General features: G+C 44.5%; 1 protein-coding gene across 3 annotated transcripts in view; it reads right to left on the bottom strand.

Moving 5' to 3' along the window:
- Positions 1-17,035: 17,035 nt before the first annotated feature.
- The window catches only part of CERS3 (ceramide synthase 3), a 60,624-nt gene continuing 52,242 nt past the window's right edge, over positions 17,036-25,417 (bottom strand). For all 3 annotated transcript variants that reach the window (XM_054041014.1, XM_054041013.1, XM_054041015.1), the window contains one exon: positions 17,036-20,224. In XM_054041014.1, coding sequence (XP_053896989.1) covers positions 20,084-20,224 — 141 coding nt within the window. In that variant the 3' untranslated portion in view covers positions 17,036-20,083. The remainder of the gene's footprint in view (positions 20,225-25,417) is intronic.

The following is a 25,417-nucleotide window of genomic DNA, read 5'->3' as shown; positions in this document are numbered from 1 at the left end:
ACACGTTATGTTGTTTAATCGACAGTATACACCAATACCTCTTTTCAGTCCATTTAAGACAAACATTGTCGTTATTCGCAAGGTCACTGTTACAGTGAGTGGGAAAGCGAACTCTCACTCTCCTGCTCTAGCCTCTAGACAACACTCCCTTCAACTGGGCTAGCCATTAGCTTTAGTTTAGCACATCCAACCAAATCATTTGTTCTATTCATAAAAATAGAATGTGAGCATCACCTGTTCAAGATCGATCCCTCCTCTTGGACCTCCTGGTTTGGAAGCCAAGAAAGGGGGGGCAGCAGGAAATGTTCAGGAGATACCCTTCAATCACACCTGCTGACAGCAAGGAATCTATCCTACACTCAGTCTGACCCTTAATGAAAATAATTGCGAAAATGGCCACAGTCCAATATTAAGGTAATTCTGTATGTGCCTGGGCAGTTAGTGCTCAAGTAGGGCATATGTCCCCTTAGGGACAAGGACTCTGGAATTTCATTAGTGGTGAAATCAATAGGCTTCGACAGAAATTACTCTCAAAACCTATGGGACTGAAAGAGCAGGTGGTGCTGGACTGTGTATCTATTCTGAAACATGCTTCGCCCCCAGCGGGAACGAGTGGAACCCCCCAGTGTTTGGCGCTGAAAGAAAAATGATCACAAGGGCTGGAGAAAGAAATGCTGCAAGTGCGAGAATCCCTTATCGCACGAGGCTTTTAAGAGATCTCGGGGAGTTTCAAGTAGAAAGCGGGAGAGCAAAGAGCACTATCAGAATGTGAGCTTGAGCTTTTTGTGAAATGTAGAAATGGAAAACGATGATGCCAGTGCATGAACTATAAAGCCGTCAGTCTCAGAGCATCTTCCGCCCAGACACCCCCGTGCAAAAGGATTAAACAAGGAAATGTTTCATCTTGACATCAAAGCAAAGCAAATCCGAACTGTCTACCCAGTTATAACTGTGCTGAACATAACACACAAGGGTTGTTTATGAGCGGATTACAGAAGTTTAAAGCAACAGAGATGCAAGACTTGCATCTGAAGAAGTGAGGTTCTTACCCACGAAAGCTTATGCTCCCAATACTTCTGTTAGTCTTAAAGGTGCCACAGGACCCTCTGTTGCTTTTTACAGATTCAGACTAACACGGCTACCCCTCTGATACTTTACAGAAGTTTGTTTACACTGACAACTCCTCTTTTCCTGCTGGCTCTTGAGGAGGGCATGAAAAGACCCGGTGTATTTTCTGGGTTCAATAGAAAGTATTTCACCGCCATTTTGCACAGCATAAAATCCACTGTGATCCTTTAGCAGAGATCGGATAGGACCAAAGTCCAAAAGGTCTTCCCCACAGGAAACTGACCATGGATTCACCATTAGATTCTAGTGAATAATCTCTGCTTTGTGCTTCACCCCAGGAAGGCTAAATCTCCTCTGCCCCCCACCTCCCCATCCCTCAAGGTCTCAATCAATTGTCCCTGGGGGGAAATTCCTATGGATCTCAGATTTTAGTTTGGTCTTACTCTCTACTATATATTTATAATGCACCCATCACCATGGTATCAAGGTTCCAGTACATAGTTTCAACACCATGTGTGTAATGGACTAGCTTAATGACCCCTTGAGTGTCTGGCTCCAGTGACTACAACAGTCTACTGCTTACTCCCAGCTAAAAGAGATAGAGGTGAGATCTGTATAAATATAGACAGGTGGTATTTTCAAAAGTGCTCTGTGTTGACCTAAGGCCACCTGGAGTATTTTCAAAAATGCCACCAATACAGTGGCGGGTAGTGTTTTGGGAGCTGTAGGTACAAGGTTTAATCCTTGCTGATGCCTACAATGCCTGTATGTAGGATGCAGCCATAGCTTATTTTACATACGTGAGCAAGATGCAAATGTAGCATCAAAACTCCCTTATACCTCATATGCTACTGGCATCCAAATAATCGTTCTTTTGTTGTTGTTGAAATCCTTGGGAACTGGATTGAGGTAGGACCCTTGGGGGAATCGATAATTCTGAACCCTGGTTCTTTCTGATGCAGCTCATCTCATTCCCAGCTTGGTGAATTTCACCATCTATGATACTGATGGATGACATTCTTGAGACAACGAATCCTCATCGTTTGAAATTTCCACTGCCATCTTCCCCCAGCAACCAAAACAGTGGTAAGGGATGGGCCAGCACTTCACTTGAGTTAGCACAGCAGAGGCTAGAGCATGGAGAGTGGTGTCCTATCAGTACACACTCAAAGGTTTGTTGGTTTGTTTTTTACATGAAGCCGGTGTTTTGAATTCATACGTGCTTCAATTGCTAGGCCCGAATGCTCAGCCCAGCAGACTTGAGAGCACTCAGTCTGCAGTTGAAGTCCCTATGTCTTGTTCTCCATTAAAGTTTATATAGAGATAGCATCCACACCTAGCTACTGACACTGCACACATTTTGCTGGAGCTGGTCCAAACTTACCTCTTTTCTGAGCTTTGCCTTTATTAACAACCATTAAAACATTAACCTCATCAGGATCTTCCAGCTGTAGGGTCTTCTCTGTCCCTGCCCCAAGTTCCCTCTACCTCAGTCAGGGACATTCAGACTCCTGGGCTGGAGCTTTTAAGAACCACCTGATCCGACTGCCAGGGTGAATCAGCAGAATAGCTCTACATCTCTATGCAGAATCCTGTTATTATTTGCATTATAGTAACACCTATAGATCTCAATCAAGACCGGAGCCCCATTATGCTAGTAAGAGACAAAAAAAAGTTCCTGTCCGAATGTGCTTACAATTGAAATAGAGAAGATAGACTAAGGACCAGAGGGGAAACAGAAGCACAGAGAGAAAACTGACTTGTCCAAGCCACACAGGTCAGGAAGTGGAGCCTGAAAAGACAATGCAGGTCTAAGTCTCAGTCCAATAGCCTATGCACAGATCTGACCTAAGGGAGAACCATAATAGCTCTGCATTGCTATGCAGAGAGACAGTTACTGACACCCTGCCACCAAGTCATAATCCCCTGTGATTTAATCAAATAAAGTAAAAATCTTAAATGAACCAAACTGTACCATAGAATCTCTATGGATAGTAATTCCGTGCTTGAATAATAAGAATATAGCAGTAGGGATATATTATCAACCACCTGACCAGGATGGTGATAGTGACTGTGAAATGCTCAGGGAGATTAGAGAGGCAATTAAAATAAAAAACTCAATAATAATGGGGGATTTCAACTATCTCCATATTGACTGGGTACATATCACCTCAGGAAGGGATGCAGAGATAAAGTTTCTTGACACCTTAAATGACTGCTACTTGACGCAGCTAGTCCCGGAACCCACAAGAGGAGAGGCAATTATTGATTTAGTCCTAAGTGGAGCACAGGATCAGATCCAAGAGGTGAATATAGCTGGCGGTTGGTAATAGTGACCATAATATAATTAAATTTAACATCCCTGTGGCGGGGAAAACACCACAGCGGCCCAACACTGTAGCATTTAATTTCAGAAGGGGAACTACACAAAAATGAGGAGGTTTTAAACAGAAATTAAAAGGTACAGCACCAAAAGTAAAATCCCTGCAAGCTGCATGGAAACTTTTTAAAGACACCATAATAGAGACTCAACTTAAATGTATCCCCCAAATTAAAAAACATAGTAAGAGAACCAGAAAAGAGCCACCATGGCTAAACAACAAAGTAAAAGAAGCAGTGAGAGGCAAAAAGGGATCCTTTAAAAAGTGGAAGTTAAATCCTAATGAGGAAAATAGAAAGGAGCATAAACTCTGGCAAATGAAGGCCAAAAAAGAAATTGAAGAACAGCTAGCCAAAGACTCAAAAAGTAATAGCAAAAATTTGTTTTACGTACATCAGAAGCAGGAAGCCTGCTAAACAACCAGTGGGGCCACTGGACAATCGAGATGCTAACGGAGCATTCAAGGACGATAAGGCCATTGCGCAGAAACTAAATGACTTCTTTGCATCAGTCTTCACGGTTGAGGATGTGAGGGAGATTCCCAAATCTGAGCCATTCTTTTTAGGTGACAAATCTGAGGAACTGTCCCAGATTGAGGTGTCATTAGAGGAGGTTTTGGAACAAATTGATAAACTAAACAGTAATAAGTCACCAGGACCAGATGGTATTCTGAAGGAACTCAGAACTAACTACTAACTGTTGTCTGTAACCTATCATTTAAATCAGCTTCTCTACCAAATGACTGGAGAATAGCTAATGTGATGCTAATTTTTTTAAAGGGCTCCAGAGGTGACCCGGCAATTACAGGCCAGTAAGCCTGACTTCAGTACCGGGCAGACTGATTGAAACTATAGTAAAGAACAAAATTGTCAGACACATAGATGAACATAATTTGTTGGGGAATAGTCAACATGGTTTTTGTAAAGGGAAATCATGCCTCATCAATCTACTAGAATTCTTTGAGGGGGTCAACAAGCATGTGGACAAGGGAGATCCAGTGGATATAGTGTATTTAGATTTTCAGAAAGCCTTTGACAAGGTCCCTCACCAAAGGCTCTTAAGCAAAGTAAGCGGTCATGGGATAAGAGGGAATGTCCTCTCATGGATTGGTAACTGGTTAAAAGATAGGAAACAAAGGGTAGGAATAAATGGTCAGTTTTCAGAATGGAGAGAGGTAAATAGTGGTTTCCCCCAGGGGTCTGTACTGGGACCAGTCCTATTCAACGTATTCATAAATGAGCTGGAAAAAGGGGTAAACAGTGAGGTGGCAAAATTTGCAGATGATATAAAACTACTCAAGATAGTGAAGTCCCAGGCAGACTGTGAAGAGCTACAAAAGGATCTCTCAAAACTGGGCTGGGCAACAAAATGGCAGATGAAATTCAATGTTGATAAATGCAAAGTAATGCACATTGGAAAATGTAATCCCAACTATACATACAAAATGATGGGGTCTAATTTAAGTGTTACCACTCAAGAAAGAGATCTTGGAGTCATTGTAGATATTTCTCTGAAAACATCCACTCAATGTGCAGTGGCTGTCAAAAAGGCGAACAGAATGTTGAGACTCATTAAGAAAGGGATAGAGAATAAGACAGAAAATATCATACTGCCTCTATATAAATCCATGGTTTGCCCACATCTTGAATACTGCGTGCAGATGTGGTCTCCCCATCTCAAAAAAGATATATTGGACTTGGAAAAGGTTCAGAAAAGGGCAACAAAAATTATTAGGGTATGGAACGGCTGCTGTATGAGGAGAGATTAATAAGCTTGGAAAAGAGATGACTAAGGGGGATATGATAGAAGTCTATAGAATCATGACTGGTGTGGAGAAAGTAAATAAGGCAGTGTTATTTACTCCTTCTCATAACACAAGAACTAGGGGTCACCAAATGAAATTAATAGGCAGCAGGTTTAAAACAAACAAAAAAGTTTTTTTTCACACAACGCACAGTCAACCCGTGGAACTCCTTGCCAGAGGATGTTGTGAAGGCCAAGACTATAACAGGGTTCAAAAAAGAACTAGATACGTTCATGGAGGATAGGTCCATCAATGGCTAGTAGGCAGGATGGGCAGGGATGGTTTCCCTAGCCTCTGTTTGCCAGAAGCTGGGAATGGGTAATAGGGGATGGATCACTTGATGATTACCTGTTCTGTTCATTCCCTCTGGGGCACCTGGTATTGGCCACTGTCGGAAGACGGGATACTGGGCTAAATGGACCTTTGGTCTGACCCTGTATGGCCATTCTTATGTTCTTAATTCAGAATGACAGTTAGTAAAATAGTTCTTATGGCCTTTGATTGGCAGGAAACATATTTTTACCTAAACCGTTCATAATTACACTTGTGTTTTGTCCCCTTTGAACTCATTATTAACTTTGCTCCCTGCAGGTCTCCAAGTCTGATATTAGAACTCGACTGACAAGGAGCCCAAGCCTGAAACCCTCACTGCGCGACATGCATTTAAACATATCGCCATCAGAATCTGTCTCTTCCTCTGGAAGGAGAGAGAGAATAAATGTGGAATGCTACCAAGCCTGAGAGACTTCTGAGAGAGACACTTTCCGGACTCTAGCTGCACTGTAAGGGAAATCTGAGTCGCTACGTGTGAGTCCTTCTGGAAGAGGACATGTCTGCAGTGCAGAATTCATATAAAATACTTGACGTAAGTATATACTGTCTGACCCATCCTTAGAGATAAAGTGTGCAGCACCAGTTTGGCAAGGAGCTACCGGATGGTGCCGTTTGGGTAACAGGTATGCCAAGCGGTTCTTGCCAGCAGTAAAAATAGTTTCCCCAACTCAGTCTAAACAAATATTCTTTGTTTGTTGTGAAGAGAAAATAATTAAGCGTTTTATAACAAAGATGCTGTAGAGTAGCCAAGTTTTTTTTGGTGGGGAGCAATGTCACCCTAGTGCCCCCTGGTGGTGTGCTTTAGCAATAGCTAACTAATCAGATGATCCAAGCTAAGGTGTGTGGTTTCTTTTAACCGGGTCCAGTCCAAATAGACAGCTCGGCTCTACCCTGCTCACCTATAACATGTACAGGGCGGTGGAATTGAGCTGGGATCGCTATAAATATTTTGATTACACAGATCGATCTTTTGGGATTAAGGCACCAAGTACATTTTCACTATTCCAAGAGCCTGCAGCTCTTCACTACTCATTCTGTTGAATGCCTCAATCTCTTTCCTCACAGGCCCAGAATCCTTTGCATTGGCAGGCAAATGGGCTGGGTGATCAGTTTCATCCTTGCTGTCTCTAATATCTAGGAGTCTGTCATTGGATGGGACAGAGTTATATCCATTTTAAATTACAGTAAGTAAATTACTAGACTGATAGATAAGATCGGAATACAGCTGGGGTTCTATTCACATGTTTTAAACGCCCTTATCCCCAGTGCTCTGTTACGCAGGGGGAGTTCATTGGCTCTGCATACAGCATTTAACAAAAGGAGTTAACCAGCATCAGTGACCCCCCACTTGACTGGGGATTTTCAATCATGGGCAGGAAGCTTCCCTTACGTTTTCCATTCCCCAAATGTTGGCTGACCAGGAGTCTGTGTAGCCTAATGAATGACAGCCTGGATCCAAAGCCCAGTGAAATCAGAGTCTCTCTATTGGCTTTGGGTCAAGCGCTCGACAGATATAATTGTGAACAGTCACTCGGTGTAACAGAGAACGACGTGATGGTTCTAGACAGCAGCACTAAGAGTGTGAGACGTTCCTTTCCTAGTCACCCCATTTATTTTGACAGTAAGTTCTTTGGAGCAGGGACTGTCTTTTTGTGTGGCGTCTGCACAGCATTTAGCACACCGGGGTCCTGTTCAGGGACTGGGGATCCGAGGTGTCACCACATTCCAAAATCAATAAATGAATACTACCATGCTTCATAATCATTTGTTGATCTTAAGGGTGTAGCTGTTTCTAGCAGCTAGGGCACGTGTCGGCATTGTAACGTCAGGGCGTGATTGCTTAGGTCCTGCTGCAGCAGGGATATGCAAGTCGGACACCTGTGGAGCGTGAGCTTTAATTTCTGTGCACAAGGGCATCCCCAGATCCTTTCTGTCTGAGTGATTCATTGTTTTAGATTCGAGGGAACAATGAAACAAAGAAGAGCCAGGTGGATTCTCCAGAAAGAACAGCATGTATATTGTCTTTGCAGCACCGCCCCCCCCCCCCCCCCCGAACAAAACAGCTGCTATCTCCGCACACAGGCAGACTCCTTAGTCATTTAAAGGTGTAGTACATACAAAAAAATACCACCCTGCCCCCAGCATCACAATTTCAAGTTACATACGTCACCGGAAGGCCACAGGAAGAGTCCCCCACCCCGCCCCCGAAGAGAAGCAAAGGCCTGAGCTTAACAGGGCAGAGAGAATGTTCAAGACAGGACAGCCATGTGGCACTAATTAACCCCCGAAATGCTGCCAAAGAGGGTGGCACAGAGTGAGCTGGGTCTGGAACGGGTTAAGGTGCCACTGGGGTCTGATGGGGAAACCCCCCTTGCTGCTCAGGGAGGAACTGCTTCTGCCTAAGAAGGACAAGGGACCTGTATATGTTGGTTGTGTCATGTCTTAATAAACCAGGCCACATGGGGAAGGGGCATCATTCACCTAAGAGTCAGAAGGGAAACAGAGGCAGTGAGCTGTCCTAGAGCAGGGGACAGGCAGGCTGCTGCTATAGAAGGCTAACGCTTGGGGTTATCTGCCCTGACAATGTCAGTCATGCAGGATAAAGCGAGAGGTGCCAAACGATTGGGGCGTCCAAGGATTTCCCATGATCTCGTCTATAGATGCAGACAGCCGAGCCCAGTGTGATCAGATGTCCAGCTGCTCCAGCACACACATCACCGTGCCCTCCATGCAAACAGCATTTCTTCCCTGCCCTTCATGCACGGTTCGGTTCCTTTCTAACTCACTTATTGCGTAGCTAACAGAGAACGTGCCATGCAACGTGCAAGGTAAATTGTCTCAGGTAGCTCAGTTACCCTGGGCCAGATTCTGCTCTGTTACATCAGTGCACGGCTAGACTCACTCCACTGTCTGCAGTGGAGACACTATGGATTAATGCTGGTGCAAATGAGAGCAGAATCTGGTTCCATTGTCTTTCTGAGGCTGAGGATGCCTGTTAGAGCAATAAACCAGCAGAGCTGAGCTGAGATAGCAGGAACCACCCAAAGCAGATGAGGAACCATCTCAGCCAAGCCGCCCACTACCTGCAAGGAGCCCCGGTGGTAGGAGGTGCACTTGTACAGGCTAAAAGAACAGAAGTACTTGTGGCACCTTAGAGACTAACAAATTTATTAGAGCATAAGCTTTCATGGACTACAGCCCACTTCTTCGGATGCACTTGTACAAGCTAAGAATAACTGGCAAGAAACCACTTAGCCCAGAAAAAGACAAAAAGGAGGCCCCAGTGGCGAGTTGGGGATCCCTACCCCGTGACAGTGCTAGCCCAGCCAGCCGCCTTTCGGAGTCCAGTCCCACTGAGTGTGTTGGAATGAACTTAGGGCATTCCATCCCCCAACATTACCCTTTGTTTTGTGCTGCGGTCATGCCCGCTGCTGTACAAGATATGAATGGAAGCAGAGTCCCTGCCCATGGAGCTCACCTCCTCTGGGAATCTCAGGAGTGTGTTAACTCCCCTCTTTGCCATGCTCTCTGTCCCTTGAGACTCCACCCTCAGCTCGGCCGCTGCTCTCCCCACCTCTGCTCAGCACATTTGGAGAAAGTCCCCTGACTGCGGTGACCTGGGCACTGAAAGTTTTCTCTCTCTCCCCAGCACTGTTCTCTTCCTTTTTAAGCAACCTTACTTCTTCTCCCTGCTCACTTCCTGTGTAGCTTCTCCTCACAGTCCTGTCCCTTCAGTCTGTCCTGCAATCCTCTTCTCTATCACTTCCTCCTCCACTTCCTCTGCCTAAGAACTTGAAAGTTGTAATAATTCTCCTCCCTCCTCCATCCCAGTGTCTGACTCACAACATCCCTTTTGCTGCCTACCTCTAATACCCACAAACTCCCTTCCCGGCTCCCATCCTTCATCACTCCTTTCCATCTCCACCCACCCACCCACCCCTGATGACCCGACAGGTACCTGATTCTGAAATGAAGACCGTCCTAGGAAGCATAGTGTTAAATTTAAAGTTTTACCATATAGGACATGGTAAGAAGGAATTCTGGGCAAGTGCTGTGCTTTAAAAGAGTGTGAATGCTTTAGAACTTCCTGTAGACAAGGTCTCAGTGCTGAAGGGAGCAGTTACTTCTAGCTAGACTCAGTTTTATGCAGGGCTGTTTATTGTCTTGCCTGGTTACTTAACGTGTGATCCAATTCTCATCAATGTCAATGGGAAGTCCTTTGGACTTCCGTTGGAATTTGATCCGCCCCTTACAATTGTTTTTCTGCTCGTATCTGACCAGCTTTTTTTGTAGTGATAAAAAAATATGGACTTTACATTTACACCTAAAACAACAGGCTGGAGGCCAATTCTTTCCCTACCCCTCTCCACAGAGCACAGTAGTACGCCATCGCTGTAACGAGACATGCCTCTTGGACTTCTAGGGTTTACACTTGTTATTCCACTTAATGTTTTTGACTTTGAAATGATTGTGGGGTCTCCTCGGAATGCTTTACGGGGTAACAAAAATCCAGAAGAACAGGGGTGTTTCCAGCTGAGTAAACAGAAGGTATTTTCATAAATCTCTGGGCTATCAGAACATCAACAATGTTATCCTATGTGGATTGTTATGACTTTATATTTGCAAAGTCATATGTTGACGCTCAGACCAGTTCTTTCAGCTTTGTCTTCTAACAAGCCAGCAACTTCAAGTAATCCCACAGAGGGGACTTCAGTTAATAATAATAATAAAACACCCTCTCAGAGCCCTACTTGGAGTTCTATATGGTCAGCTGGGGTGAAGATTAGGCTGACTTTGATCACATCCATTGGCTTGATTGGGAATCCCTTTCTTTGACAAGGGATTAATGTCGGGGCTTTACTTCCTCTCCACTGCTTAAGATCTTGCCATACTTAGATGACAGGATGGAAAGTAGGAGTGTTTTTCCCCCCACAGGTGTCCTAGTTTTCTGGCCAAAGGACTTTTTCTCCTGTCAAGTCAGAGCACTTTATGGCATTTCCCCCCTCTCTCTCTGTGATCTGTAGGAATAGGTTGTAACTTAGCAATCAGAATGTTTCCCTCACAATACATACTGTGGTGCTACAAGATAGTATTTAGAAGAAATGGGGGATAGAGCTGCAATAGCTGATAGGGCTGAACAGCTGTGCAGATGACCAAACCACTCATGAGGCATCAAGTGATTTGACATGCATGTGGGCTGTGTACTTGGTACACCGAGAAATTGTCTGGGATTGAATGAAGCAGCATCTCATGCATGCTGGGCGCAGCTCCCACTGCACAGAGGAGACTCAAACAGTGACTAGATAGTCACTGGAATCAACAAGGATATCCAGAGGTATAATAGTTCATGCTAACAAAAAGTATCACACAGGAGACAAAGCTTCATGTTTCCGGGCAATCTCTAACTCTTAGGGATTGGGATCAGACCTCCACGGGGGGCAGATTATCCCACATCTGCCAACTGAGGCACTTTCCTCTGAAGCAGCAAGTTAGAGGATCCTGCTGGTCCGATCCAGCCTGGCAATCCCTATGTTCCTAAAAACATCATGCAGACATAGGAACAACAGGAGAGTGACAGACAGGGCCGGCTCCAGGCACCAGCTTCTCAAGCAGGTGCTTGGGGCGGCCGCTCCGGAGAGGGGCGGCACGTCCAGGTATTCGGCGGCAATTCGGCGGACGGTCCCTCACTCCGCCTGGGAGCGAAGGACCTCCCGCCGAATTGCCGCCGCAGATCGCGATCGCGGCTTTTTTGTTTGTTTGTTTTGGCTGCTTGGGGCGGCCAAAACCCTGGAGCCGGCCCTGGTGACAGAATACACTTTTTACCTGAGAATTGAGTTGGAGGAAGAGCAAGCCAACACATAGGCTTTGGTTTTGGAGAAGGTCTTTAATATAGCCATGCTGGCTACAGACCAATATTAGGAAGCCCAAGAAAGTGGGGGAAGATCTAAACAAGAACTTCTAACTCTTTTTGCAGAGTTTGGTACCTCCTTAAGGCCCTTATATTGAGCTCTAGACACGATCAGGTGGCCTAGATTTCCAATCAGCATATTTGTCTTTATTGCTGCCACCTTCTTGAATTCCTCTTCATCATTACATTAGCTTGACTCACCTGATATACTGATCCTTCCCCCTTCATGCCTGGCAGGCTATAAAGGAGAGGAACAACAGAATCAGAAGGTGATATGAAATAAGGACCAAAGACTGAGGTTTTAGGGATAAATTAACGTTCAGATTTCGACAAGACATTTGACGCTGAAGCTCATTGACTATCTGCAGGTTTCATTTTGCAATTCTAGGAACAGACATTTGTTCTCTGGTGGAGATGCTGCTGCTATAATTGAATCAAACAGTACAATATTCACAGAATTGTAGATAGTATATACTGGTATTAATTAGTTGTACCATGGTTGCGCCTAGAAATTCATAGATCGCAACTTTGGTTCATGAAAATCTGAACATAGAGATACAGTTGGTTTCCAAGGGCAATATGGAAACTGAGCTCAGAAAGAGTTCTTTGGCTGCATTTTCCTATTCAGATCCCTAAAGAGTAACCTGCATGTGTTTGAATGAAACTTGGTAACTAGCTGTGCCTACAGTGAAAGATTTTATTTAGATTTCCCAGGTATTGTCATGCATAGATTGTAAGGCCAGATGGGACCATTATGATCATCTAGTCTGTTCTGCTACATAACACAGGCTAAAGAACCCAGTAATTTCTATGTCAAGCCCATAAGGTTTCCCAGGAGAAAATAATTGGCATTTTCCCACTACTCTCATTGGCTTCAATGCTGTTTCCCCACATAGGGAACTCCTGGCTGAGTGTATCAGACAGACTGATTTTACAGGGCACCTACGTGGGCTTAGCTGGATGTAGCCAGTAGTCTAGGACAAAGCTACCATTCGAAGCTGAAAAATACCAGCTGCTGATATTCTGCAACAATAGCTTTTATTTCTTTGTCGGATTCCCTGATGCTTTAAATAAAATACTTCTCTTTAGAGGTATTGTCTGTGTGTCAAATTCCAGGCTCCCGTTGATTCAGATTTGTATCTTCCTCTCTCTTATTTCTCTTCTTAAGTAAGCACATACAGCCACATACTGTCTTTGCTACACTTGATCTATGGCAATTGTTCCCAACTTTTTGGGGCATAAGTACCAGTTTATCATAACGGGATCAGACATTACTTAGGTCTTGCATCTGAAGAAGTGAGGTTCTTATCCATGAAAGCTTATGCTCCCAATACTTCTGTTAATCTTAAAGGTGCCACAGGACCCTCTGTTAGTTTATCATAAGAAGATGCTAGATTGTACCAGCCAGTGCCTAGCACTGTCTCTTTAATTGCACATGCCTTTAACATGCAGAAGAGCTATTCAGGGCCTTGCAATCACAAAACTGAGATCTGAAGAAGCCCCAAATGCTCGTGGAGTTCATAGTCATAGTCCTTATAACTGAGACATATAACATTAAAGATCTTCTGATGCCCCTCATTCATTTGAACCACTCATTCCACCTGCCAGTAAAAGGGAATACACATGTATAAGTACTTGATCAAATTCCCATGGTGCCTATGGGAACCAGCCTATTACTCCAGTAGAAATGAAGAGATTGCATGTGTCAAAGTGGAACCTGGCAAGCCATCATTTTAAGCACAGCTTATAAAAAGGAGAGAAGTATCGACAGCAGGTAGCAGCTGCCTACCTTCAACCAATTGAAAACGAGCGGAATCCCACACACTAGGTATGTCAAGAAGGAACAGATGGGAAGCCCCTGGCCAAGCTAGAAAGACTCTCTGGGGTAACACCATTACAGACACGGCTGTGAGGAGCTGAGGGTATGTCTGAACGGGATCAGACATTACTTAGGACTTGCACAGAGACTTTGCCAGAGCTGATACAGCACAACGTTCAGTTTTCTCACACTTTATCAAGCTACATACAGCTGTTCCACTTCAGCCAGTGCCAATAGCACCTAGAAGGAGTAAGTGTCACACATGCGGGAGGTTCTTTGAAAAACATTAGAGAGGGAACCAAGCTGGGAAGCAGATAGCCTGCAGAAAACGATCCAAGACATGACTGGTAGCATCCAGTGGGAGTGATAAAATCAAGAAAAGCCACAACAGTGAGCAAGTCTATGGCTGCTTGTCAGGAGTTTGGTACGTTGCAGCCACTCCCATCATTTGTTGGAGACCAACCAGAATGAGTCAGGGACTTAGGAACCTCATTGGGCCAAATTCTTACTCCACTGGGTCACATGACTTCAGTGGCTGTCCACAGAGAGTGATGAGGTGCAGAACTTATTGTAGGTGAGGTTTTCAACAGTGCTCAGCTCTGGTTTGTCTCAGCTTAAATGGGGGCAGAGCTAGGCCATCACTGACAGCTTTTGAAAATCTGACCCTATATGTTTAGCCTCCATACTATAGCCAAGCCTGGATGTTAAATATGAAGGGACCAGAGCAAGAAGAGCCCAATATACCTTTAGAAAATTTAACCAATGTGATGGTTTTAATGATTTCAAAACACAACAAAAGAAACAGATTCTCAATTCCTTTGCTACTCCGTATAGGAAGGTTTCCAGCTCTTTGATAACTGATTCATCAAGACATAGCTGTGGCTTTTTTGTGGCCAGGTTATGTTCTTATCCTCAGCACGGACTTTTGTTTATGTCGGCCGATTGTCTGTTGTTCTAAGCGCCTGCAGCTGGGGGAAGGTGCCTGTGGCGACTATGTTTTCTTTCAAAATCAGCACAATGTATTTTTCTTCACAGTTTGCAACTCGCTTATAGCCAAAACTCACATATTCCTGCTCAATTTGTTTTCCATCTACTCAATTGTTAGTTGTAATCGTAACAAGTGAGTAAATACAGATGACGGATCCCAAATACTCTACCTCACTTCATTATTTGGATTGCAGGACATAATTTAATAGTTGTTTTCAAAGAAGAAATTCATTTGAGCTGATATCTGCTCAGAGCCCATGTAATCTTTTTGCCAGGGGAGAATAAGAATTACTGTACTAATCCTCAACTGGTAGCTCCATTAAAATCAATATCTCTATAAGCTATCTGAAGTGCACAGAATAATAGGGTTAATGTTACTTATAATAGCAAATAACTGTGGTATCTCTGATAACATTGTGGTAACTGTTGACTTTTTAGGTGACAACCCTTATAAACTATGTATGAATATAAATCCTCCTATAATGGAACTTCTTATAAAGTTACAATACCACATCTCTCAAATATATATAGTTTAAAAAGTGGTCTTAATATTAAGCACAACAGAACCTCAAGCAATGAAGTAAATATAAAAGTCAGCCAGAGACACTAGTCTTCTAAGCAGAAGAGCTCCTTTTGTACTGGTGACCACTGACAATATTTTAAGTCAAAGCACTGGGCTTCAACAGCACAACTGAGTGAATGAATTTTGCTGTCTTTCCATTGAGGAACAGCTCATGACTTTTCTCAAATTAACTTGTAATTAAAAACTACTTGGAAAATAGTTCATGATCTGTAAATGGTACTCAGGCAATTTGTTGTGAGAATTAGATATGCACAATTCAAACGGTATTGGTTAGGTCTGATGTGACATGTAGATCACATGGTATTGTTTCTGATCCGATTGGATTACTGTCACTGTTAGAATCAGGTTTCTAGTGTGTGACTCATATTTGAGAGAGTTCAAAATGTGCTCTCCATGGAAGTTAGTTCGTTTGGACGGGGAAGGTAATTTACTCTGTGACTGTAGAGCGTGACGTGAAATGGGCATCTGACCCTGATTGGAACATTCAGGTGCTGCTGTAATATCAGTCATAATATTCAAAAATTTCACATAAGAATTGCTGTTGTCAGGAACATTCTTGCCTGTAAATTCACTTGCTAGAATATTCACATAAAATGATAGGCAGGAGCGTAGTCACAGTGAATTCATTTTCAAATGTGGAAGAAACTTCCCCATACACTTCTCGTGGTGTTTGCCCCGCTCTAAATAGTAAGGTCCGTAACTATGAGCCAGGGGCGGCTCTATGTATTTTGCCGCCCCAAGCACGGCAGTCAGGCGGCTTTCGGTGGCGCGCCTGCGGGCGGTCCGCTGGTAATGCGGATGCGGTGGCATGCCTGTGGAAGGTCCGCGGATTTGGCAGCATGCCTGCGGGAGGTCTGCCAGTCCCGCGGCTTCGGCATACCAGCCGCCAAATTGCTGCTGAAACCGCGGGACCGGCGGACCTCCCACAGGCAAGCCACCAAAGGCTCCCTGACTGCCGCCCCCACAGCGACCAGCAGGCTGCCCCCCCATGGCTTGCCGCCCCAGGCACGCGCTGGAGCTGCCCCTGTTACAAGCTGTATTACGTCTGCCTCATATCCACATTCACAGAGCCCTCCCCAAACTCCCCACATCTCCTGGGCTCAGTGGAAATCCTGGGATGGATTCTCTGAAGGCAGTCCAAAGTCCTGGTCAAGGGGCTGGAGGTCATGTCTCCAGGACATTATAGTTCCTTCTCCAGCTACACAATTAACCAGATAATCCCTGCAATGCTGTCCTAAAGCGGTCTTAGCTGGCCAAAGGAGGGTCAGCCCGGCACCCTCAGATGGTGCCACCATGACGGTTCTCACACTACTCTCTCAACGGCCAGCACAGTGTGGTGGAAGAAAAAGGGCCCGGCTAGGGCATCCCTGCACCCAGACAGCCTCTGGCTGATGGAACAGCCCCTTGAGGCTGTTGGCAGCCACTGCAGGTGACAGCAGCATTCAAGCCGGGGGACCGGCTCGGTGCAGGATAGGGGGTGTACAGCTATCTATGCACACCCCTTCAGCACCACTGAAGTGCAGCTTAGCTGAAGCTGAGCATCTAGCCCAGGGATCGGCAATCTTTGGCACGTGGCTCTCCAGGGTAAGCCCCCTGGCGGGCCAGGCCAGTTTGTTTACCTGCCGCGTCCACATGTCCGGCCAATCGTGGCTCCCACTGGCCGCGGTTCGCTGCTCCAGGCCAATGGGGGCTGGGCGGCCAGCACATCCCTTGGCTCGTGCGGCTTCCCGCAGCCCCCATTGGCCTGTAGCAGCGAACCACGGCCAGTGGGAGCCGCGATTGGCCGAACCTGCGGATGCGGCAGGTAAACAAACTGGCCCGGCCCGCCAGTGTGCTTACCCTGGCAAGCCGCGTGCCAAAGGTTGCCGATCCCTGATCTAGCCCCATGAGATTGCTAAAATTTTATAGCTATTAAATTCCAAGTAAAAATAAGTCTGCCTGTTAAAAGCCATATTTTATTACTTATCCAGAGCCCTACTTGAACATTACATAATGTCACAAATACAAAGGGCTTTAGCAGAGGCAGAGGCACACACACACACAGCTGTAGAATTCAACAGCACAATTTACTTCAGAGATTTCAATGAAAACTGCTACTCACAGTGGCCAATGGTGGTAGACGAACAATGATCCAAGAGCATTTCTAACTTGGAGACATTTTTAAAAGGTTTATTTATAGATTGTAACACGTTTGACAAGGCAAAAGTAGTGACCATGAAGTATAAAAACGGTGATCGTACAAAAGGGCATGATAATGACTGATTACCAATGAGTCCCATGAAGTCAACAGCTCTGGTCCAAAGTGGAATAATAGGTTATCTAGCGATCAGATTATCTATTTTATCTGTCTAAATAACTGGCATAGAAGCAGCATAATAGACATTTTTCATAAATACAAAAAGGTGAATTCGTGGCACCATTGACTTTAGACTGGGGGTGAAATCCGGACCCCACTGAAGTCAATGGCAAAGCTCCCATTGACTACAGTGGGGCCAGGATTTCACCACAAGGCTATAGGACTGCTGACTGTTCATATTCTGATATGGTCAAAATGTCATAGCAAAGTCATCTTCACAACTTCAACTGGTTAAACTCTCCACTACTTCATACCTCTCAACCTGCTAAGGTCCAAATGCAGAACACACTGTGGTACAAAGATCCAAAACAGGGGACATGGAAAAGACAGGACAAGGATCTTGAAGCAATGTGAAATTAATTTCTTTAGCATGAATCACATTCTCTCTAAGGCCAGCTTCTTGCTTCCATGTTCCTGTTAATAATTTGCAGGATATGAAGCAAGTTCAGAGTGGGGAAGAGGCATATTTGGGGCTAATGTGAGGAATATCCCTTCTAACAAGGGACAGTCCAGAGATATGCATTAAGGAGCAGTCCAGAATTCTGACCCAGTCAAAACTCCAGGGAATTTTAATGGATTTCAATGGAAATTTTGCCCAAGCAAGAATGGCAAGAGTTGGCAACAATTTGCATTATAAATTCAGGCTCACTCCCTGGAAGAGTTCAGCATTCTCTCTTTCCTGTTATGGGTTCCTCTCTTTTTCATATCAGGAAAGATTTTTGGAATCAAAATTAAAAAATATGCACTGGCTGTCTCCCAGAATCACTCAACATTTGCAGAAAATATTACTATATATCCACTGCTCTTATAAAGGAACATATAGCCTGGACCTCCTATGTTCACATTTTGCTGAGAAAAGCCATTTGAATGCATTTAAATTATTAGTCGTGAGCATTTATAAGCAAGGATGGCCCAGAAACACTTGCTAGCTGCTGCTGGTGACTTAAGTACTGGCAGTGAGATACCCTGAATGCTGCAGGAGATTGTATTTCCTACAGTAAGTACAAAGTAGTACAAGGGAATACTGCAGACATTGAGATAACTGGCTACTCACCCCAAGCAGTGCAAGCAAGAAATATAGCACTGACTATCCCGACTGGTGTTTTTCCTTGTATGCTTCCTGCTCTTTTCAAAACACACTAGGCCAGATTCCATTTATTTATAATAAAGCATCATCCACTGCTCATGGCACGCGACTCTCTCCTCCTCCCCCCAGATTAAATACAGTTTTATAGGTCAAAAAGACCACAGGCAGACATCCCGCAATTTCCACTCCCCATAAGAGACCACTCCCATAGCTTATAACAACACAAAACGCGAGTCCCAAGCCCCTAGCAACATTTCCTAGCCCAGCAAATCCTCCAGCCCCTCACTCATCCTTCCCTCTTCCAAAGGAAGCCTGGAAAAACAAGTGAATTCTGCAGCGTGCCCTATAGGTCACCAAATTCAGGCTCTTGCAGCCAGAATGGGGAGACGAGTATTAAATACAACGGCCTCTCAATGAGGACCTTGTGTCAGTAGCCCCCTTTTGTCTCTCCTGAGCTGTTAGCTTGAGTGAATCAGATCACTTCAAGGGCTGCAGAACCACATGGGCAGAAGTTGTCTTTACAATAAGGGGACCCAAATCATTTAGGGCAGGGGTTCTCAAACTGGGCGTTGGGACCCCTCAGGGGGTTGCGAGGTTATTACATGGGGGGTCCTGAGCTGTCAGCCTCCACCCCAAACCCCGCTTTGCCTCCAGCATTTATAATGGTGTTAAATATATTAAAAAGTGTTTTTAATTTATAAGGGGGGGTCACACTCAGAGGCTTGCTATGTGAAAGGGGTCACCAGTACAAAAGTTTGAGAACCACCGTTTTAGGGCTTTATAAGTCAATAACCTGTGAAACGTCGTCTGGAAGTTGGTCGATAGCCAGAGTATTGGAAAGCTCAGAGCTCATTTTGTGCAAGACTCCAATGACTGAGTAGACCATGGCACCATGGACTAGCTGCAATTGCTGAGTGGTTTGACAGTGTAGCCTCCTGCAGAACTCAATGCAGTAATCCAGTCTCAAAAACGTTACAAACCCTATTAATGAATGAGATTTTATTTTTTTTGCCACCACTTTCTTGAAAATCTTCCCCTGAAACAGAAGACTTGAGATGGGTGATATCTGGAGAGATTATCTGCCATTGCAAAGAACGGATTTTTTTGAGCAAGGATCTAACAATTGCTTCTTTAAGTGAAGGAGGCATTTCAGGGAGGCACAAACAAACTTGAATAATAGCCACAGAGCCTACTTGCTAGCTTCCCCCAGCCACATGGGAATTAGATCTAATTCACAAGCAGCAGCCCAGTGCTAAGGGCTGAAATGCAAACAGGATGCGTAAAATGCTAGATAATACATCCCAGTGTTATAGATTTCTCTTGCAAAGATCTTGCCATTCTGATCTTTAGTGGGGTTCACATCAGCTATACACTTCTAAAAATATATGGAAACGCCACTAAAATTATTGGGTAAAGTTGCCTGGCTTTTCTCAGATTTGCAATGTATGATTAAATCCATTAGATTTTAAGTGTTCTGAGATAGTTTTGAAATTCTTGAGCATTTCAAGAGAGATTTACAGAGTCTAGATATGTTTTTCACACACTTGTATGCAGTAATTCAGAAAGTGGGTCATTAACACATTTTGTCATGTTAAGCAGTCCCCCCACCCCCTTTCTAAAATGGGCTTCCTTCCAGATCTAGTAACCAGCAATAAATCAATCACAGACTCTTTTAAGCCTGTTGACTTTAAGCTCTATACTGTAGGTTGGGTTAAGGACACAGCAAGCGACACTGCAGGAGATGGTGCAGGGTTGGATCTAATGATTGTTGTTTAAGAGTTGGTGTCTGCTCAACCCACAGCCATTCTTGCTGCCATTCTTGCTGCCATTCTTCATGCACTCTTCATTATCAGTGAGGGAGTCTTCCTCTTCTTCATCACTCCGGTCATCTTTCAAGTCCTAGACAGAAGAAGAAAGCACGGTCACCTCATGCAAATATTTACTATCACAAACTGCATTTATTACACTTGCTGTCCGACCAAGTATATGCTTGCATTTGGCAGGGCAGTAAAGATAATGGGTGAGATTTTCAAAAATGGATTATGGGGTTTGGACAAGCAATTCTCATTCATTTTAGTGCAAACTGCATATTCAAATCCTCTAGGTCAGTGTTTCCCAGACTTGGGATGCCAATTGTTTAGGGAAAGCCCCTGGTGGGCCGGGCCAGTTTGTTTACCTACCACGTCCGCAGGTCCGGCCGATCGCGGCTCCCGCTGGCCACGATTCGCTGCTCCAGGCCAATGGGAGCTGCTGGAAGCAGCACGGGCCGAGGGATGTACCAGCCACCACTTCCAGCAGGTCCCATTGGCCTGGAGCAGCAAACCGCGGCCAGTGGGAGCCGCAATCAGCCGGACCTGCGGACGCAGCAGGTAAACAAACCGGTCCGGCCCACCAGGGGCTTTCCCTACACAAGCGGCGTCCCAAGTTTGGGAAACACTGCTCTAGGTGGCTTTGGAAATACCAGCCAATAATTGTACTTATATATTAATTTATCAAGTACACTTATAAATATCATTGGGGTAGAGATAGTGTACAAAAGACACCAGAAATGACAGCATGCCCACTTGCCAACTCACCACCAACCGCTCCGTGTTCCACCCTCATCAGCAAAAGCCTGTGTGAGCAGATGGGTCTTGCAACAAACACAGAAGGTCATTGAATGTGGGCTGCATGAGACCAGTAGCGGAAGGCCAATGTCAGACTAGGGCTGAAGGCCTTTTGCTCAGAACTTCCTGCCACTAGCCACACGTAGAGACTTGAGAGTCAGTTTAAATGTTCTGGCTGCTCTAAACTGATAGGCTAAGGGATGGAAGGAAAGATGGTCTCTAATGGACACACAGGACAAAATACACATAGGACTTAATAGATTAGAACCAACACCTTGAATCACACCTGGAAACAGAATGGAAGCTAGTGCTATCTATGGCACCCAGGCCTTGCATCTGAAGAAGTGAGGTTCTTACCCATGAAAGCTGATGCTCCCAATACTTCTGTTAGTCTTAAAGGTGCCACAGGACCCTCTGTTGCTTTTTACAGATTCAGACTAACCCGGCTACCCCTATGATACTTGACCCAGGTATAATGTGAACTATGTATGAAATACTCCTATGGATGAATATGCTGTCCAAGTTGTTTTCATGTATTACCCCAAGTAAAGCATATTGCAGCCATTCAACGGGGAGGTAATAAATGCGTGAAAACTGCGATGCAGCCCACCACCCACGAGGAAAGGATGCAACCTTCTTTTCACATGAAGATGAAAAAGTGCTCTCAGCAGCTGCAGATATCAGGATGTCCAGGAGCAACCATTGTGAGCTCTGTTAATAAAGGATGGACAACTCTCCTCCATCAAAGGGGAAGATATGACTGCCGACATCTCCTCTGTTGGTTCCCTCAGGCAACCAGAGTCATTTTCCATTTTATCTGGACTGAGCCAGTCTCAGCCAACTCATCTAAACCTCAATATCTTCCAGAGACTGGACACATGTCAAAAATCATCGTCTGGGTTTGATGCAGAGAGGATAGAGGGCTGAGTATCATCTGCCCCAAATACTTCACAATCTTCCTGCAAGTGGGGTAACAAAGCCAAATCCCTTTGATGCCCCATATAAGAACCCTTGTTGCTGGATAGCAATTTGAGACATTGTACATGTTCACACCCCAATGTTTAATGGTATCCGAGACCGCTGCCATATTTAGAGGAATCAGGAGGGATATTTTAATCTTTGTCCATCACCAGAAGGAGACCAGCAATCACACAGGTGAGTGTAGTCTCTGTCTCACATCCAGATCGCCAAATAGACAAGGAAAACAGAAAACTCTAGAAAATGTCAGAGCTGCTATGCCACTCAAAAACAGATGACTGGCCTATAATTGGCCAACACTTGATAACACTTTCATCCTGACATATCCCAAAGCAGTCTTGGCCTGACAAGTCTCTTGACCCCTTCAATTTCCCCTGTTTGGAAAATGGTAATAACAAATGCCAGGGATTGTGAGGATTAACTAATGCTGGTGAAGTGCAGGGAAGATGAAAGAAACATTAGGTATGTGCTAAGCATTATTAATACAGTAACAAAGAGGCAGAAGCTAAGAAGTTGCTCATTACTAATAGGTGTAAACTACTGCAGCTCCAGAATTCCTGTTTGCATCTCAACGTCTCCTGGGGTTACCCTAGTCCTTAGAAATTCAGTAATCACAAAATACTCTTCCTTGCGCCATAGCACATGTATCACCTCCTCATTTACAAGAGACAACTCCCCCGCCCCCCCCAAGCTCCTGTTTTACACAGATTAACCAAGTCAGATTTATTATTAGAAAAATTACAGTATCTGCAGTAGTGATATAAATATTCAAAGCCCTGTGAGAAAGGAAGGGGTCATTTTCTGGAGCAAGGGGCAGATGGGCAAGGGAGGGACTTTGTTCCTAAATAGCTTGGGAGGGATTTTTCCTCAGAGGAAGAATGTTGAATACCTGGTCCTTCGTTCTTCCTGCTCAGATGACCAAAACCATGACAGGTGGTAACTCCCCCCCTCCTGCAGCTAAAAACAGGTGTCTGGCATCTGCTGCAACGCATCACAATGAGGTTTAGAAGAAGCTAAGAAAGATCATCCGAATACAGTGACAATTTGACGACATTTGGCATAATACATAAAATCTACTCCTTTTCCACTTTTTGCCTCGCCGCGCCATAAGCAAAACACTGCATCCGTTTCTGGAGTTGGGATCAAACAGCGAAGGTTTGGTTTAAATACACCAAATCTTTGCTTCCTTTTAAACGTAACGGTTTTGGCAGAGAAGTACCTGAGCACTTGAATGACATCAGTGGAGTGAGGACAGTTTACATCAGTTGAGCATCTGCCCCTCTGACTGAAGTGTCTTTGTCCTGCGGGGAGGTACGAGTGGGTGCTTGTAACCAGGGAAGGGGGCCCCTGTTTGAGTATCTTAGTTATTGTGCGTGCAGTGCCCAGGTGCGTGTTTGGTGGCAGGAGCTCCATGACAACTAAATGGGCATTGGGTGGCTAAATATTGCTTTTATATTCCCACACATAAAATAACTTAGCAAATTTCACACAGGTCTCCAGCATTCCCTCTCTTGCCTTCCAGTTACATTTCCTATAGCAAGGCCATTCGGACTCTACACGTTGGTCCCCTTTGTTATCAATCTCAGCCAAGGGCTCAACGGGGTTGGAGATTGACATCCATCCCAGCTCCAGCCAGGTCAGAGATGAGGTGCACTATGGGGGAAGATTGCTCTGTTTCTACCCATCCTGTACCGGCTTTGTGAATAACTGATGATTTCATTCCCCAGGGCTGTTAGTCTGGCACCATCCATCAGCAGTACATTCAGACATAAGAATAAATTACCACTACAGTAGTAACTTATCTGACTGCAATCCTACTTCCCCTTTATATATAAAGTTTCAATGGAAACATGTAGGACTAGAAAGAAAATTAAAGAATAAACTCCACTGGTCTCGTCACAAAGTATAAACTTCCTGGGGCTCTTCTTTTGTCTCTTCCTGAACAACATGTAAAGGGGACCAAAACAAACAAATCTTAGTGTAAATACTGTAGAATAAACTTGGCATGTCATCAGTTAGAGTAAAGGAAAAGCAACCTTTCCCCCACACGCAATTTATGAGGTCTCATCTCATTCGGATCACCTCTGCTACTTCCTGTTAGTGCTGTGTTTTGTACGTATGGTCAAAGGCAGAAAGGTTTGCTGGGGTTAAGTTTTGCCACCGGAAATATTTAGGAAACAAATACAAATCAAATCAGAATATAGGGCCTGATCCAAACCCCATTAAAGTTAATGGAAAGACCCCGCTGATGTCAATAGGCTTTGGTACAGGCTCATACAGCTGAATGCTAAAGGAGAATGTGGTTTGGTGAAGCCAAACTGTGTGTAAATTTAGGCAAAACATTTAAGCATATACTTGATTTTAAGCACCTCCTCACGCCCCATTGAAGGCAAATGGGACTTAAGAAAAATGCTTGAAGTCAGGCATGTACTTCAGTGGTTTGCTGAACAGGGATGGATTGCTGAATTAGGGCCTTGGAAGGACAGTTCTGTAGACCTTGCAGTCAAAGGCATACTTCGTCCTCCCAAAATAAGTTACAAAAGGGTCACCATGGGATGCTTTTTCAGTAGGAGTTATGTTATTGTACAAAAAGGATATATTTGTCCATAGCGCATGGGCCTTTTCATAAGTACATAGTTTAAAAAGCTCTGATCACCAGATAACAGACATCTTTAAATACAGGACAGGTGGTTGCCCTATCAGTCTAACTCCTCAACTCAGGTCTTCCTCCTTCCACGGTAGCTAAACTGTACCATGGAGTTTTCTGGGTGTGGGATCTTCTGAAAGAAATTTTATAAACCATGGTCTGGTCTTCTCTAAGAACGGCCATACTGGGTCAGACCAATGGATGGTTCATCTAGCCCAGTATCCTGTCTTCCGACAATGGCCAATGCTAGATGCTTCAGAGGGAATGAACAGAACAGGCAACCACTGAGTGATCCAACCTGTTGTCCACGCCCAGCTTCTGGCCATCAGTGGCTAGGGACACCTTAAGCATGGGGTTGCATCTCTGACTATCTTGGCTAATAGTCATTGATGGACCTATTCTCCAGGAACTTCTCTAATTCGTTTTTGAACCACGTTATAGTTTTGGCCTTCACAACATCCCCTGACAATGAGTTCCACAGGTTGACTGTGCGTTGTGTGAATTAATACTTCCTTTTGTTTTAAACCTGCTTCCTATTAATTTCATTTGGTGACCCCTGGTTCTTGTGGTATGAGAAGGAGTTAATAACACTTCCTTATTCACTTTCTCCATACCATTCACAATTTTATAGACCTCTATCATATCCCCTTTTAGTCATTTCTTTTCCAAGCTGAAAAGACCCAGTCTTTTTACTCTCTCCTCATACAGAAGCTGTCCCATACCCTTGATCATTTTTGTTGCCCTTCTCTCTACCTTTTCCAAAGCGAATATATCTTTTTTGAGATGGGATGACCAGAACTGCACACAGTATTCAAGGTGTGGTTGTACCATGAATTTATATAGTAGCATTATGATATTTTC

This window comes from Malaclemys terrapin, chromosome 10 (assembly GCF_027887155.1).
Source record: "Malaclemys terrapin pileata isolate rMalTer1 chromosome 10, rMalTer1.hap1, whole genome shotgun sequence".
Taxonomy (NCBI): domain Eukaryota; kingdom Metazoa; phylum Chordata; order Testudines; family Emydidae; genus Malaclemys; species Malaclemys terrapin.
This window is presented reverse-complemented; position numbering and strand designations above follow the sequence as displayed.